This window comes from Pinus tabuliformis, chromosome 7 (genome assembly GCF_031772625.1).
Source record: "Pinus tabuliformis cultivar Carrire ecotype Pingquan chromosome 7, CPIR1, whole genome shotgun sequence".
NCBI classification, from domain to species: domain Eukaryota; kingdom Viridiplantae; phylum Streptophyta; class Pinopsida; order Pinales; family Pinaceae; genus Pinus; species Pinus tabuliformis.
This window is the reverse complement of record NC_142293.1, coordinates 531,543,939-531,556,494: the sequence shown is the minus strand read 5'-3', so window position 1 is coordinate 531,556,494 and position 12,556 is coordinate 531,543,939. Positions and strand designations below refer to the sequence as shown.

At 39.5% G+C, this 12,556-nt stretch overlaps 1 protein-coding gene across 1 annotated transcript; it reads right to left on the bottom strand.

The window, feature by feature from the left end:
- Positions 1–1,703: 1,703 nt before the first annotated feature.
- On the bottom strand, positions 1,704–2,549 carry LOC149248388 (uncharacterized). The gene has a single exon (XM_089449598.1). The coding sequence runs from the start codon at positions 2,547–2,549 to the stop codon at positions 1,704–1,706; it is 846 nt and encodes a 281-aa protein (XP_089305724.1).
- Between the last annotated feature and the right edge of the window lie 10,007 nt (positions 2,550–12,556).

The window sequence follows — 12,556 nt, the reverse complement described above, 5'->3', positions numbered from 1 at the left end:
GTAACGGCCTTGAGACTGTTTCCCAGTTAACTAAAGAGAGCCTTTTCTCATTATTCTTTCCTCCTTTCCAGAGGAATTTTCTAATTAGCTCCTCTATACTTTTTATGATGCCCATTGGTGCCAACAGAACAGAGAACTGAAAGAGAGGCAAACTGCTCAACACTGATTTAATTAGCACTGATTTCCCAGCCAAATTGAGCCATGTTGACCCCCATGCCTGCATTTTGGCTCTGATTTTTTCAATTTGAGGGAGCCAGTCCTTGCTTGTAGCTCTCCTGTGAAAGATAGGGAGCCCGAGGTATTTGAAAGAATTCCAAGAGGCTGAAGCAGCAAATCCCAGGCATCTGGCTATGTCACTAGAAAACAACTGCTGGGACGTTCCAACAATAAGTATGACACTTACCCCTGTTTAATTCACTGCCTAAAGCTTGGCAGTAGTCTTCCAGAACATCCTTGAATTTCTTTGCCACCCGTTGAGAAGCAGCCCCCAGGAGCAGCGTATCATCATGAAAGAGGGCATGATTGATACTTTTTGTCCCTCTTGCTATGCATAGCCCAGCTATCTCTTGGTCTTGTTGTTTTCCGTTTAAGTGGAAACTAAGGGCAGAGGCTTGTAGCACGAAGAGGAGAGGTGACAGGGGGCACCCCTGCCTCAGCCCTCTAGATGCTTTAAAGAAATCAACAGCCCTGCCATTCACAAGAGGGGCAATCCAGGGTTCGGAGATACAAGCTTTGATCCATTTAATGAAATTTTGTCCAAAACCCAATGTGCACATAACATCAAACAGAAATTTATGCCTCACACGATCAAATGCATTAGCTAGATCGAATTTAATAACCATACCTTGTTCTTTGCGGCGCTGACTCGAGTGGATCGCCTCTTGGACCAAGATAAAATTGTCTACCAACTGTCTGCCTTGAATAAAGCCTCCTTGATTCTCCGGGATGACTTTTGGGAGAATTTTCTTCAATCTGTTAGCTATAACTTTAGTGATCACTTTGTATCCAACATTGCATAGGGATATTGGACGGAATCTATTGAAGGTGTTAGCACCTTTTTCTTTGGGTATAAGGGCGAGGAAGGCTGAGTTTGTACAGCCCCCAATTTTCTTGCATTCTTGGGATTTATTTATCATTTTCATAAAATCCTTCTCCACTATCTGCCAGCATACTTGTAGAAACCTGGGAGTAAATCCATCAGGACCTGGAGCTTTGTCGGGTTCCATAGCAAACAGCGCTTCTTTGACTTCCATTGTCGAAATTTTATCTTCTAGCATCTGGTTCATCTTTGCGTTGATGAGCTTGGGGACATTGTCTAACAGATTGTCGTTTTGGGTGATCTCCTCAACTTCAAAATACATTTTTTCAAAGTGTTTTGATGCAGCCTTCTTGACGCTGACGAAGTCTTTTAAGGTGTTCTCCTCATTTTTTATTTCTGAAATATTGTTACGACATTTTCTAGCTTGGGCCTGCTTGTGGAAAAAGGAGGAATTACGATCTCCAGCCTTGAGCCATAGGCTCCTTGACTTGAGCCTCCAAAATTCCTCTTCTGCCAGGCATGCCCTATGGAATTTTTGCTGCAACTGATATTCCTTGTCTAGCTCTTCTTTGGTGATGTCGGCAACTTCCAGATGAAGGTGTTGAGTTTCCAGCTCTTTTTGAATTTTTTTCCTTTCCATTGCAGGGTTAGGTAAGGTTTTTATCTAGCCCTTTAGCATCTTTTTTACCCTGCGTAGCTTTTCTTCCCAAACAAAGAATGGAGATCCCTTGACCGTATCCCTCCAGCATTCTCTAATCTTTTGCATGAAATCTACCTCTTTGGTCCATAGGGAACTAAACCTGAACGGTATAGGCCCTAGATCCTTAGAAGGAATCAGTTCTAGACAGATGGGCTTATGATCCGAGACACTGCTTTGGAGAATGCACATTTTAGCCTCCAGCCCCAAGAGAAGGAAGGAGCTTTGGACCAGAAAACGATCCAGTCGCGCTGCTATGTATCCCGGCCCCACTCTCTTGTTTGACCAGGTGAACGTGCCTGTGACTGGTTTTATGTCTAGCAAATCCCATTCTTGCATGAGATCTTCGGCCCATTCTCTTGCCGGATCCCTGACTATGCTGCCTCCTCTTTTTTCTGAGGCTCGGAGTGTGAGATTTAGATCTCCGGCAATGATAATATTTCCCAAATTTTCTAGATCTGCTAGGTTTTTGATGGAATCCCAACAGTTCTTTTTCTCACCTACATTGTTAGGAGCATACACATTGAAAATACAAATAATCTCCTTTGTTTCTAGATGCTGTAATTTTAAAAAGATCCAATGGGTATTTAGGGATTCAGAGATTAGTAAAAACTTGTTTGAGTTCCAGAGCATCCCAAGTCCTCCCGACGCTCCCCGGGCCGATACTGCATGCGCTCCATTCTTTTTCCACCATTTCTTGCTTGCTTGGAGGAAGGCTGATTCCTCCAACTTGGTCTCCTGGATGAGGAGGATATCTGGGGATTCCAGTCTTATTAAGCTGCTCATCGCTTCTTCCTTTGCTGAGGTGCCCATCCCCCTACAATTCCAGGAGACAAACTTCATTATTTATTTATGCCTTGGTGGGCTCCCTCAGAGCCCTGTGATTGAATCCTAGTCACCTTCGGGGTTTTTGAAAGGAGCTTCTCTAGCGTTGGTTGGCTACCCTGGAGTTTATCCTTGTAAGTTTCTTGTTCTCTTTTTTCTTTTGCCGTCTTGCGCCCTCATGTAGATCTTCTGGGAGAGGATTGGGATTCCCCAATTTCCCCTTCTTCCTCTGAATCTTCGGACTCTTGGGTTTCCCCTTCTTCTTCAGAGGCCTTCTCCTCTGGTATACTTTTGATGGAGGGGGAAGCTTTTGAGGCAGAGATCTCCTTTGGCACTTCTATTTCCTGTGTGGTCATGACTTCAGATCCAAGGATTTCAAATTTGTTACCTTGGTTTTCCCTGGCTGATTTTTGAGCAATACCCTCTTGCGGGTTCTTGGCACTGCCATTTGTGTTTTTCCTGTGAGAGGTTTTGGATCTCTTTGCCTGGTTCCATCCCTCTTCCTTTCCTTTTTCTTCCCCTCCTTTGGACGGGCAGTCCCTTGCGAAATGCCCGTAGACGTGGCACTTCCGGCACTTGAATGGTAGTTGTTTGTAATCCAGTTTCTGTACATGCATCCAGGGACCAACCACTATTTTGACGGCTTCCAGTAGTCCAACTTCCAGATCTACCTCTACACAGATTCTGGTGCAGTCGTATTGATCCTTGTTGTTGGCCTTGTCTATGAATTTTCCCAGGGTATTTCCAATGTGCTTCAACGAATCCCAGTTCCAACAGTGAACTGGTAGGTTGGGAAGCCTTACCCAAACCGGGACTGTTGTTGGCACGTCCACCGCCGGATCGAAGTCCGGAGTCCATTTATTTAAGTACAGCCCTTGGGGGCCCATGAAGTAGGGGCCATTCCTGAAAATTAGGTCTTTGTCTTCTTTTGCAGAGAATTCAAACAAGAAGTAGCCTCTCCCGAGGAAGTAAGAGGTTACCTTGTTTTGGATCAGAGGTGCCCAGTTTCTGGCAACCCAGTTCTCGGTCGTCTTCGGGGATGGCCAGAGTCCTGTAAACTGTCCTACCAGTGCCCGATCTGCCAGGGAGAGAGCTACTTGGATCGGCCCTTCCGGCGAGAGGGCGATCTCCGGGATATCTTCCAACCTTTTCACAAATTTCGCGGCTTCCGAGCATTTCTTCTTGGGCAGAGAGGCTAGGAGGGCTTTGAAGGCTTCCGCTGCAGAAGGGGGAGGAGGAGAAGGCTCCTCCATGGAGAAAAAACACCAGCGAGGGTGGCCGCAGCCTGGAGAAGTACTCTCGGCGGATCCCCGCAGGTGCAGAAAGAAACCTCTGTGAGAATCCACGCAGGTTCCAGGCAGATCTACCCGGGGGCACCTACGTAGTCTCAGGGTGTGGGGGGAGCGGCTGCGCACGCAGTCTCAGCTCCCGCAGGTTGCGGGCTTCTCAGGTTGTAAAGCTCATTAAATATTATAATTGTTAATGAATATGTTAATAATATTATATTAATTAATATTCATTGTCGGGGGAATTATATTTCCATATTAGTACTTTTAGATATTCATGATTTTAATATAGAATCTAGAAAAAACTTGTACAGTCTTACTAAAAAGTGAATGAATATTATAATTGTTAGGAGGTAATTTTTACATAATAGATAATCAACTAAATTGATAGCCCAAATAATTTTCATTATCATTCGACTCTCGCCATATAGCATGTGTGAATTCACAAATCGATAATGTCAATGCATGTAATAAGGATTGGGGTTAAATATGAATATTACATAACTTTTGGAAAGAGTAAATACATAACATAATTGATGGTGTTAATAATTCCTTGTAATGTTTTTGCTAGTGCAAATAATTCTCATTATAATTAGACTCTCACTATGTAGCATGTGTGTATTCACACGTATATGTCAATGCATGTAATAAGGATTGGGGTTAAATATGAATATTGCGTAACTTTTGGGAAGAGTAAATACATAACATAATTGATGGTGTTAATAATTCCTTGGAATGTTTTTGCAAAATAGATAATCAGCCAAATTGATAGTGCAAATAATTCTCACTATAATTTGACTCTCACCATGTATCATGTGTGTATTAAGGCATATATGCCAATACATGTAATAAGGATTGGGGTTAAATATGAATATTGCATAACTTTTGGGAAGAGTAAATACATAACATAATTGACTGTGTTAATAATTCATTGTAATGTTTTTGCAGAATAGATAATCAACCAAATTGATAGTGCAAATAATTCTCATTAAAACTTGACTCTCACCATGTAGCTTGCGTGTGTGTATTCACACATATATCTCAATGCATGTAATAAAGATTGGGGTTAAATATGAATATTGCATAAATTTTGGAAAGAGTAAATACATAACATAATTGATGGTGTTAATAAATTTTTGTAATGTTAAAAACGGATATTGTTTTAACATGATAATAAAACTTAATTTAAGCTAATGAAAAAATTTTACAATTGATTCATTATTACTACAAGAGAGGCTATACAGTTCATGGAAGAGAAAGATGCCATGTCATGTTATATTATGTAAAATCAAATTACACAACAACAAAACAAAACAAAACAAAAAAATTAATTAAATTAATAAAATAATATAATATAATTATAATGATTAATTAAAATCTTTTGATTCCATCAAATTATATAAAAATATAAATAAATGAAATGAACCCCGGATGCGGGTGATCTGTAATGCATTTACCATGATGGGACGGAGGAAGGCGGAGCATGGTTGGCACCTGTCCAGCATGCTCGCCGGACAGAATATCAGGTGGGAGGATATCAATGCGCAGGTGATTAACATTATGGGTGTTCGTCTGTTCGGTCTTGGCATTAAAATGCTATCCAGTTACGCCTGCTCGGGAGGATTTCTACCTGCAACGAACTTGATTGCCATAGTAATGGCGGGTGAGGATCGAGGGAATGGCACCTGTGTATTTAATAGCTTCAGCTCCAGCAACATGCTACTGTGTTTCATTCTGCTTGGAATGATTCGGAGTTTTGAGAAAGATTGGGCTTGGGGAGGGTCTGGCGCCAGATGCTGTCTTCGGATAGCGCCTGAGGCAGAGCTCAAGGTGCGTAATTTCCCCTCAACTGTTAGCGGCATCCCCTGTGGTGTTCGTGGCATTTTCATTACGGGTCGAGGAATTTCCACTGAAGGAGATTTCATCACTGTTGTTCATGTTCTTCCATCTGCTATGCCGAGACCCCGCCAGCGCATGCTTAGTCGCAGAGGATCCGGCCGAGGCAACCCTTTGCGCCCTTCTGCTGGGTCTGGCTCCATGGGGCAAGCTCCTCCTCCTCTGGGAACAGAGAGCATTCTGAGTCCAAGTCAATACCTGGACCCAAACTCTCCAGACTCTGCCAATTCGCCGTCCTTTGGCTCAGCTATTTTCTCGTTCAACTGTTCTCTCACTCGCCCTCGAATTACGGCTCATGTCTCTGTTCTCTTCTTAGAAGAAGCCCAAGACGAGGGCGAGCCTAGTGCCCCTATGCCTCACACTGAGGAAATCCAAAATCCCAGCTCTCCGAAGCCTTCTACTGATATGCAACACGGGACACCTCAGCCAGCCAGCGCCATCAACATTGTGCCAGTTGCTCACGCTCAGCCGGACAGGCAGGAACCGGAAGAGGGATGGTGCAGGATAGTGGAGGAGCCACCCGACGAATAATCTTATGTGTCAGCTGTCCACCAGTTTTTTGAAGCCCAGTGGAAAGGAGGAAAGGTTCTCTCTGGCTCTGTTTGTCAAACTTTCTCTATGTTCTTGTATCGGGTCTATTGTCTAGTTTCTGTTGTGTCGGGACTATTGTCTAGTGTCTGTTGTTTGTATCTCTCTGTTTCCCCTGCGCGGGATATCATGTTCAAACTCCCAGTTTCTGTTTCAGTCATGCTCAAACGGCCTAACTCTCAGGCATGATGGCTCTCTGTGTTCAAATGATGTAACAATTCTCTCTTTTTGTAAATAATAGATTAATCATATTTAGCAAAAAAAAAAAAATTGAAATGAAATAAATACTTATGACTATAATTGATAATTAAACTAGTTTAGATTTGTTTTAACTACCAGGAAAAAGCATCAAATCTATTTATATTAAAAAAATTAATGAAATATACATCTCTTTATTATTATTCTCATGGAAAAATAATTATTTTTTTACTTTTAATCACTTTTTATTTTATGGGATTGAAATATTTTATTAGGGTCAACATATATATATATATATATATATATATTAAATTGATATTAATTAAATTAATTAGTATGGATGTTTAAATCATTTATTTAAGTTTTGCATTGAAATAATTTTAAATATGAAAATTGAACAAGATTCTTATTTTATGTTTAATTACTTTATATTTTTTTAATTTGTTATAAAATTGTGTTACTTCATATGATATTGAAATATTTTATTTATGGCTAAAAATACAGTGAAGAATTTTTACAACTCCTTCATATGGTGTTGTAATATCAACTATTCATTAAAATGAAATAATTAAAACTAACCAAACATGTATATTCATTATTATGTTTATTACGCTGTAAAGCTTCCCCTCTTAGATAAACTCCCCTCCCTGCCTTCCTATCTCCCCTCCGTCAAATAAATTGTTAACGATTGGAATGTCTCCCGTGGTTGATTTAACCGGGTCGTCTTTCGCCCAATTGATTTAACATGCCAAAAATGATTTAAGATGCCAAATCCTTGTCGTCTTTCCTGAACTTGACATAATGGTGTGGGTGTTGGTGTACATGTTGGGCATGCATCTTATTGTGCCATTACCATGGTTAACGAACTCATCAAGCTATAACTCATCCTCTTGGCCATCCAGGGGAGCTATTGGAAAACCTATTTCTTACAAAGTAGCCTTCATTGGAATCGCAGGCAGTGTGTTTTATGTCGTGAATGAAGTGTTTTCTGTCGTGAATGAAGCAAGAAGTTACACGCAAGGCGATGCTCGCCTCTATGCCTTGATTTTGATGGATATGTCGAATTCTTTCAAAGTTGGTTGTTTCTTCAAATCCGTATGGAGGCACGTCTTAGCTGCATATGAGGGTAGTAGATATTGCAGCTCCACACATGTAAAGGCCGCACTCTATTCTTAGTCTCAATGCTCATGGTTTCTTTATCTAAGTTTGATTTTCCTATTGAGATCAAGGTGATTTAGATGATCTTGAAATTAAACCGTCTTGATTTTATCTACTAGTTGTGCTCCTTTGTATTCAAGTTAAGTATCTTTTGGTTTCTCAAAGCGGTATGCATCAACTCCACATCTTCATCTTTATGTTCGCAGTTTTCTATTTTTTATATAATATTTTAACCATCACCCTAGCAAGAAAAAAGGTAAATGGAATAGGAGATCAATTATATTCTCTAATAACACTTAATTGAAAATTTGCCTTGGGTTTTACTGTTTTAATCTCTGCATGCAATTATTTCCTTTATTATTAGAGATATCCACCTATCCCATGGTATGACTTGCAGGTCCGATCGGTGGTTAGCGTTGCCGATTCTTTGTTTTTGCTGGGTGTACATGGATATTCTGGCCCATTACAAAGGTGGTTGGCCTTGTGAATTCTCTGTTTTTGCTAGTGCACATGGATATTTTGGCCCATTATATGCTTTTTATATGGCTTTAAATGTACAGTTTTGATAGTTTGTATATGTTGAATGTTGTAGCAGTTAGTGTTTGTATATACTTAGAATGCCAAACATGGAGACATTTGAAAAGGGATATTTTGGATATTTTGAACATCGAACTATGTACTGGTTTTTCAATATAATTAAAATCCATCGATTTTTTTTTCCTTGAGAAAAAAACCCCTCTTTTAACTAAGGTTTTCATAATTTTGAAATTCATTTGTGCAGATCAACTCCAGGAGGGTAGCCATCGCCATCACGGAGGACTCAGATGCACCAGGGGAGGAAGACAGCTGAAACGAAATGAGCTGCAAAATACAAATGTCAGAGTTGTCAGGGGAGGTGGAAAGGATCTGATCCACCATCCCCAAGGACGAATGCCTGGAATCGAAGCTTGATGAGGTTAAGCCGGCCATGAGAAGCTGGATCACTGACGGGTTTGGCCTGCACGGGGGCTAGGGTTCTGCCCTAGCCATCGTCATTTCTTCTTGCAGCGCGAGCTCCATTCCCTATCCTTTCAACGCATTCGAGTTCTTACTAAAGATTATGCAGGCCCTATTGGAATTTTAGGTTCCACTTGAGGTTCTAATTGGGACGTGATGGGCTTTTTCTCCACCTTCTACTACTTTCTTGCATCATAAGCAATTAGTTTAATCATAAATCCAGGAGATAATTTTTTTTTAAACATAAGGCTTTGTTGCAGGGAAATTTTTGAAGCTTGACTCCAAAATGGAAAACAAGAATAAAGAATCTGTAAAATTAACCAACAGACAAACAATCTTGTTTAAGAATTTCAATTCGACCGACAGTTCATCATTCATAGAGGAAAAACTATGTCAAAGGAAGAAATGGAATCAATTTTGAATAGCGTTTCAACTGTGTTTAGGGTTATGTTAGAACTTGAAGGCAAAGTTGAGACGGTTTCAAAATTACTCCACTTCCTCCAATGCCATACTTCATGCTCTGTGAATGGTGAATCTGTTAATATTTTTCCTCTTTAATGCAAGCCCCCGAACAATAACTTACTTAGTCTGCTAAATTTTTCCCTCCTCCCTCGCTTATTATTCTTACTCATCTGAGCCAATTGTTTTGGGGCAACTTCCTTTTATTTATTTATTTTGTTTGTTTTTTCCACAATAAAATTTGACTGACAAATCACTGGTTATGAGATGATTTGAAATATGGATGAAAGTCATTTGTTAAAATCATTAAAAAAATAATCATAATATAGTGTTAATACTCATCAAATTTGATGAGTGAACTTGATTACCGCGGAACAGAAAGTAGGCCCCTCTTTAATGTTGTCGATGTCTTGACTGAACAAATTTGGATGGATCTTTCCACATGACGGAGCAGTTTAATTATTTTCATGTGAGAGTAAATTATTTTCATTTCGCATAACTTATTTGTGGATGACTTATTTGTGGATGATGTGCTCATCTTCGCTATGCTATGCAGAGTCACTTGGTTTCATCTTCATGTCATCCTGAAAAAATTCCAAGATGCTACTAGTCTTCAAATTAATAAATCAAAATCCACCCTTTTTCATAATGATGTCAACTTGGAAACAGCAGAATGGGTTTCAACGCTTTTGGGATAAATATGAGATCCATAAAATATGGTTTAAAATATCTAGGATTCCAGCTTAAAGCAAAGGGATACTCAAAAGCAGACTGGCAATGGATAATAGATAGGTACTACAAAAAGATATCTGCTTGGGAATATAAGAGCCTATCATTGGCAGGAAGGATTACCCTGTCACAAGCAGTATTATCTCAACTGGTTGTATACTGGGCGCATTTATTCTTTCTCCCTGCAAGCATCATCCAGAAAATGAATAAGATTACTGCAAACTTTATTTGGGGAGGCAAATCTGAGCAGAGAAAATATCATCTTGTTAGAATGGAAAAGATATCTAAGCCGAAGAATTCAGGTGGTTGGGGGCTGTTGGACCTGAGAACCTTTGGGAAGGCGCTCCTGTGCAAATCATTGTGGAGGGGAATCTATGGAGAGGGCCCCTGGAGCAGCACAATAAATAAGAAATACTTGGGCGGCAAAGATATGGCTCATTGGTACAGATTAGGGAGGATCGGATCCAAGTACGGGTCAGCAATCTGGCTCAGCTTTCGAAAGATTGAACATTATTTTCTGAAGAACCTGATATGGAGCTTCCAATCCAGCTGTAGGATTATCATTGGAATTGACCCTTTCATATGCGGGCGTGAGGAAATTTCTCCTCCTGAAAGTCTCCTAAGCTTTTTCCATAGGAAGGGTTTCTTCACCTGGGACAAACTCATAGAATCTTGGCAGGGCCCTATTCCCCTTTGGAAAGAGGCTGACAGTATGGGGATGTCTGACTCTTTAGCAAAACAATGGAACATAGTCAGAGATGGCTTGAGAAGCAGTGGCTTACATCGCTCATTGCCTAAAGATGTTCTGATCTGGAAAGTGCCAAATGCAAGCTCCCAGGTTTGCGTAAAAGATATTTACATAAACTTGATTGGTTTAAGAACAGCTCATGCTAGCCCTTCTTTTCCTTCTATTTTCTGGAAAACCGGATGTCCCCCCAAATTAACTTTCTTCTCGTGGTTGGTTTTCCACAATAAAAACCTGTCTTGGGAAAATCTAAAAAAAAAAGAAACTGGCATGGACCGGGCCTTTGTGTAATGTGTGAAGCAGCGGAGGAAAGCAATTATCATATGTTTTTCCAGTGCCAGAAAACGCGACTATTGTGGCATGATTTGGCAAGCTTATTAGGATTCCCTGTCGTGTCTCATGCTTCCACGCAGGAAGCCTTCACCTGGTGGAGTGGGCAACGTGATGCATGGAGACCTATAATTATCATAGTCCTTTGGTGTGCTTGGAAGTGGAGAAACAATAAAATCTTTAAAGCCAGGAAAGAGCCTTTTATGGCTACATTACAAAATGTTGTTTCCATCTACGAATCCCTTCCGGCTAAGAATCACAAAAGAAAAAATGTCAATTGCAACAGGCAAGGAGATATTCACTCAGGGACCCCAAGAGCGTTCTTTGATGGTGCTGCTCAACATAATTCCTGTGGCTGCGGGGTTCATATTATAATGGACGAGAACCTTCAATATCTCATCTCATGGAATGGAGGAAAAGGCTCTAACTGCATGGCTGAGGCGATGGCTCTAGCGGGCCTGCTTACCTTCTGCATCTTTTTTGATATTCATTTTGTGTCAATCTACGGGGATTCCAAAGTTTTGGTTGATCACGTTTTGGGAAAATGTCGAATCAGTTGCCCACACCTTGCAGGCTGGATGGACAGAATTATGTTTTTATGGGGTAAAGTGAGAGGATGTTCCATTCAACACATCTATAGGTCCAGGAATCAGCAAGCAGATTGCTTATCAAAGGAAGGGCTTCTATCTCAAACAGGTAACTGGATTGTGAAGGTAATATATGCCGGGGAATCCTTCCCCATCCAGGACTTCTCCTTCCCTGGATTTTAATCTCTCTCTGAAAATCTCCAGGTATGCTCTGGTTTTTTTTATTTTTTGATATATATCCCTGTATATGTATGGTCTATAAATCGTGGATCTTTCTCGGCAATCAGTTTTATATTCCAGGAATTTCATGTGTTGTACAAGAAGTCCTGTATTTGGTATATTGTGTGTCAGCTCAGAGCTTTCTTTCAGGATGCATTTTGTATCCAGTTCTATCTTTATTTAGTTTATGAGACGATCCAACTTTAATAAGCTTTTGATGTATTTTTGTCTTTGTTATATTGCCTCAATATAATACTATTATGCTTTTTCGTTCTGGAAAAAAAATAAAAATAAAAATAAAATAAAATAAAAGAAAAATAAAATTAAAAATTATTTTCACAAATCAAATAAAATTAGTAAAAATCAATTTTAAAAATCATGTAAAGAGCAGTTTAAAAATAAAATTCAGACATTAAACACTTACTACAAAGAATTCGTTTTTCAATGTTAAAATATTTTTTTTCTATTTTTCTTCAGATTTGCATTATTTGTTCTCCTCGAATATTCGTTGTTAGTTGTTTCTTTTTCATTCATGTTTAAGAAATTTCTTCTAAATTATAATGCACATTGTTATTTATTATTTTTTCTTCTCAATTTTTTTATTATGTTTTCTTGAATATTTAAAAAATATATATTAGATTGTTGGAATTCACAGTGCACGTTGTTTTTCATTCCGGCAAAGAGATTTCTACATTAGATTGTAAGAAATCATATATCATATTAGAAGGTTTGACCCTTTGGTATCTATATTGCAATTTTATAAATGCTTTTAATATAGATTTGGTTTTTAAATTATATATTTTT

Bases quoted from the DNA above. Each gene is read 5' to 3' on its own strand.
- LOC149248388 (XM_089449598.1), bottom strand. From the start codon at position 2,549: ATGGGCACCTCAGCAAAGGAAGAAGCGATGAGCAGCTTAATAAGACTG.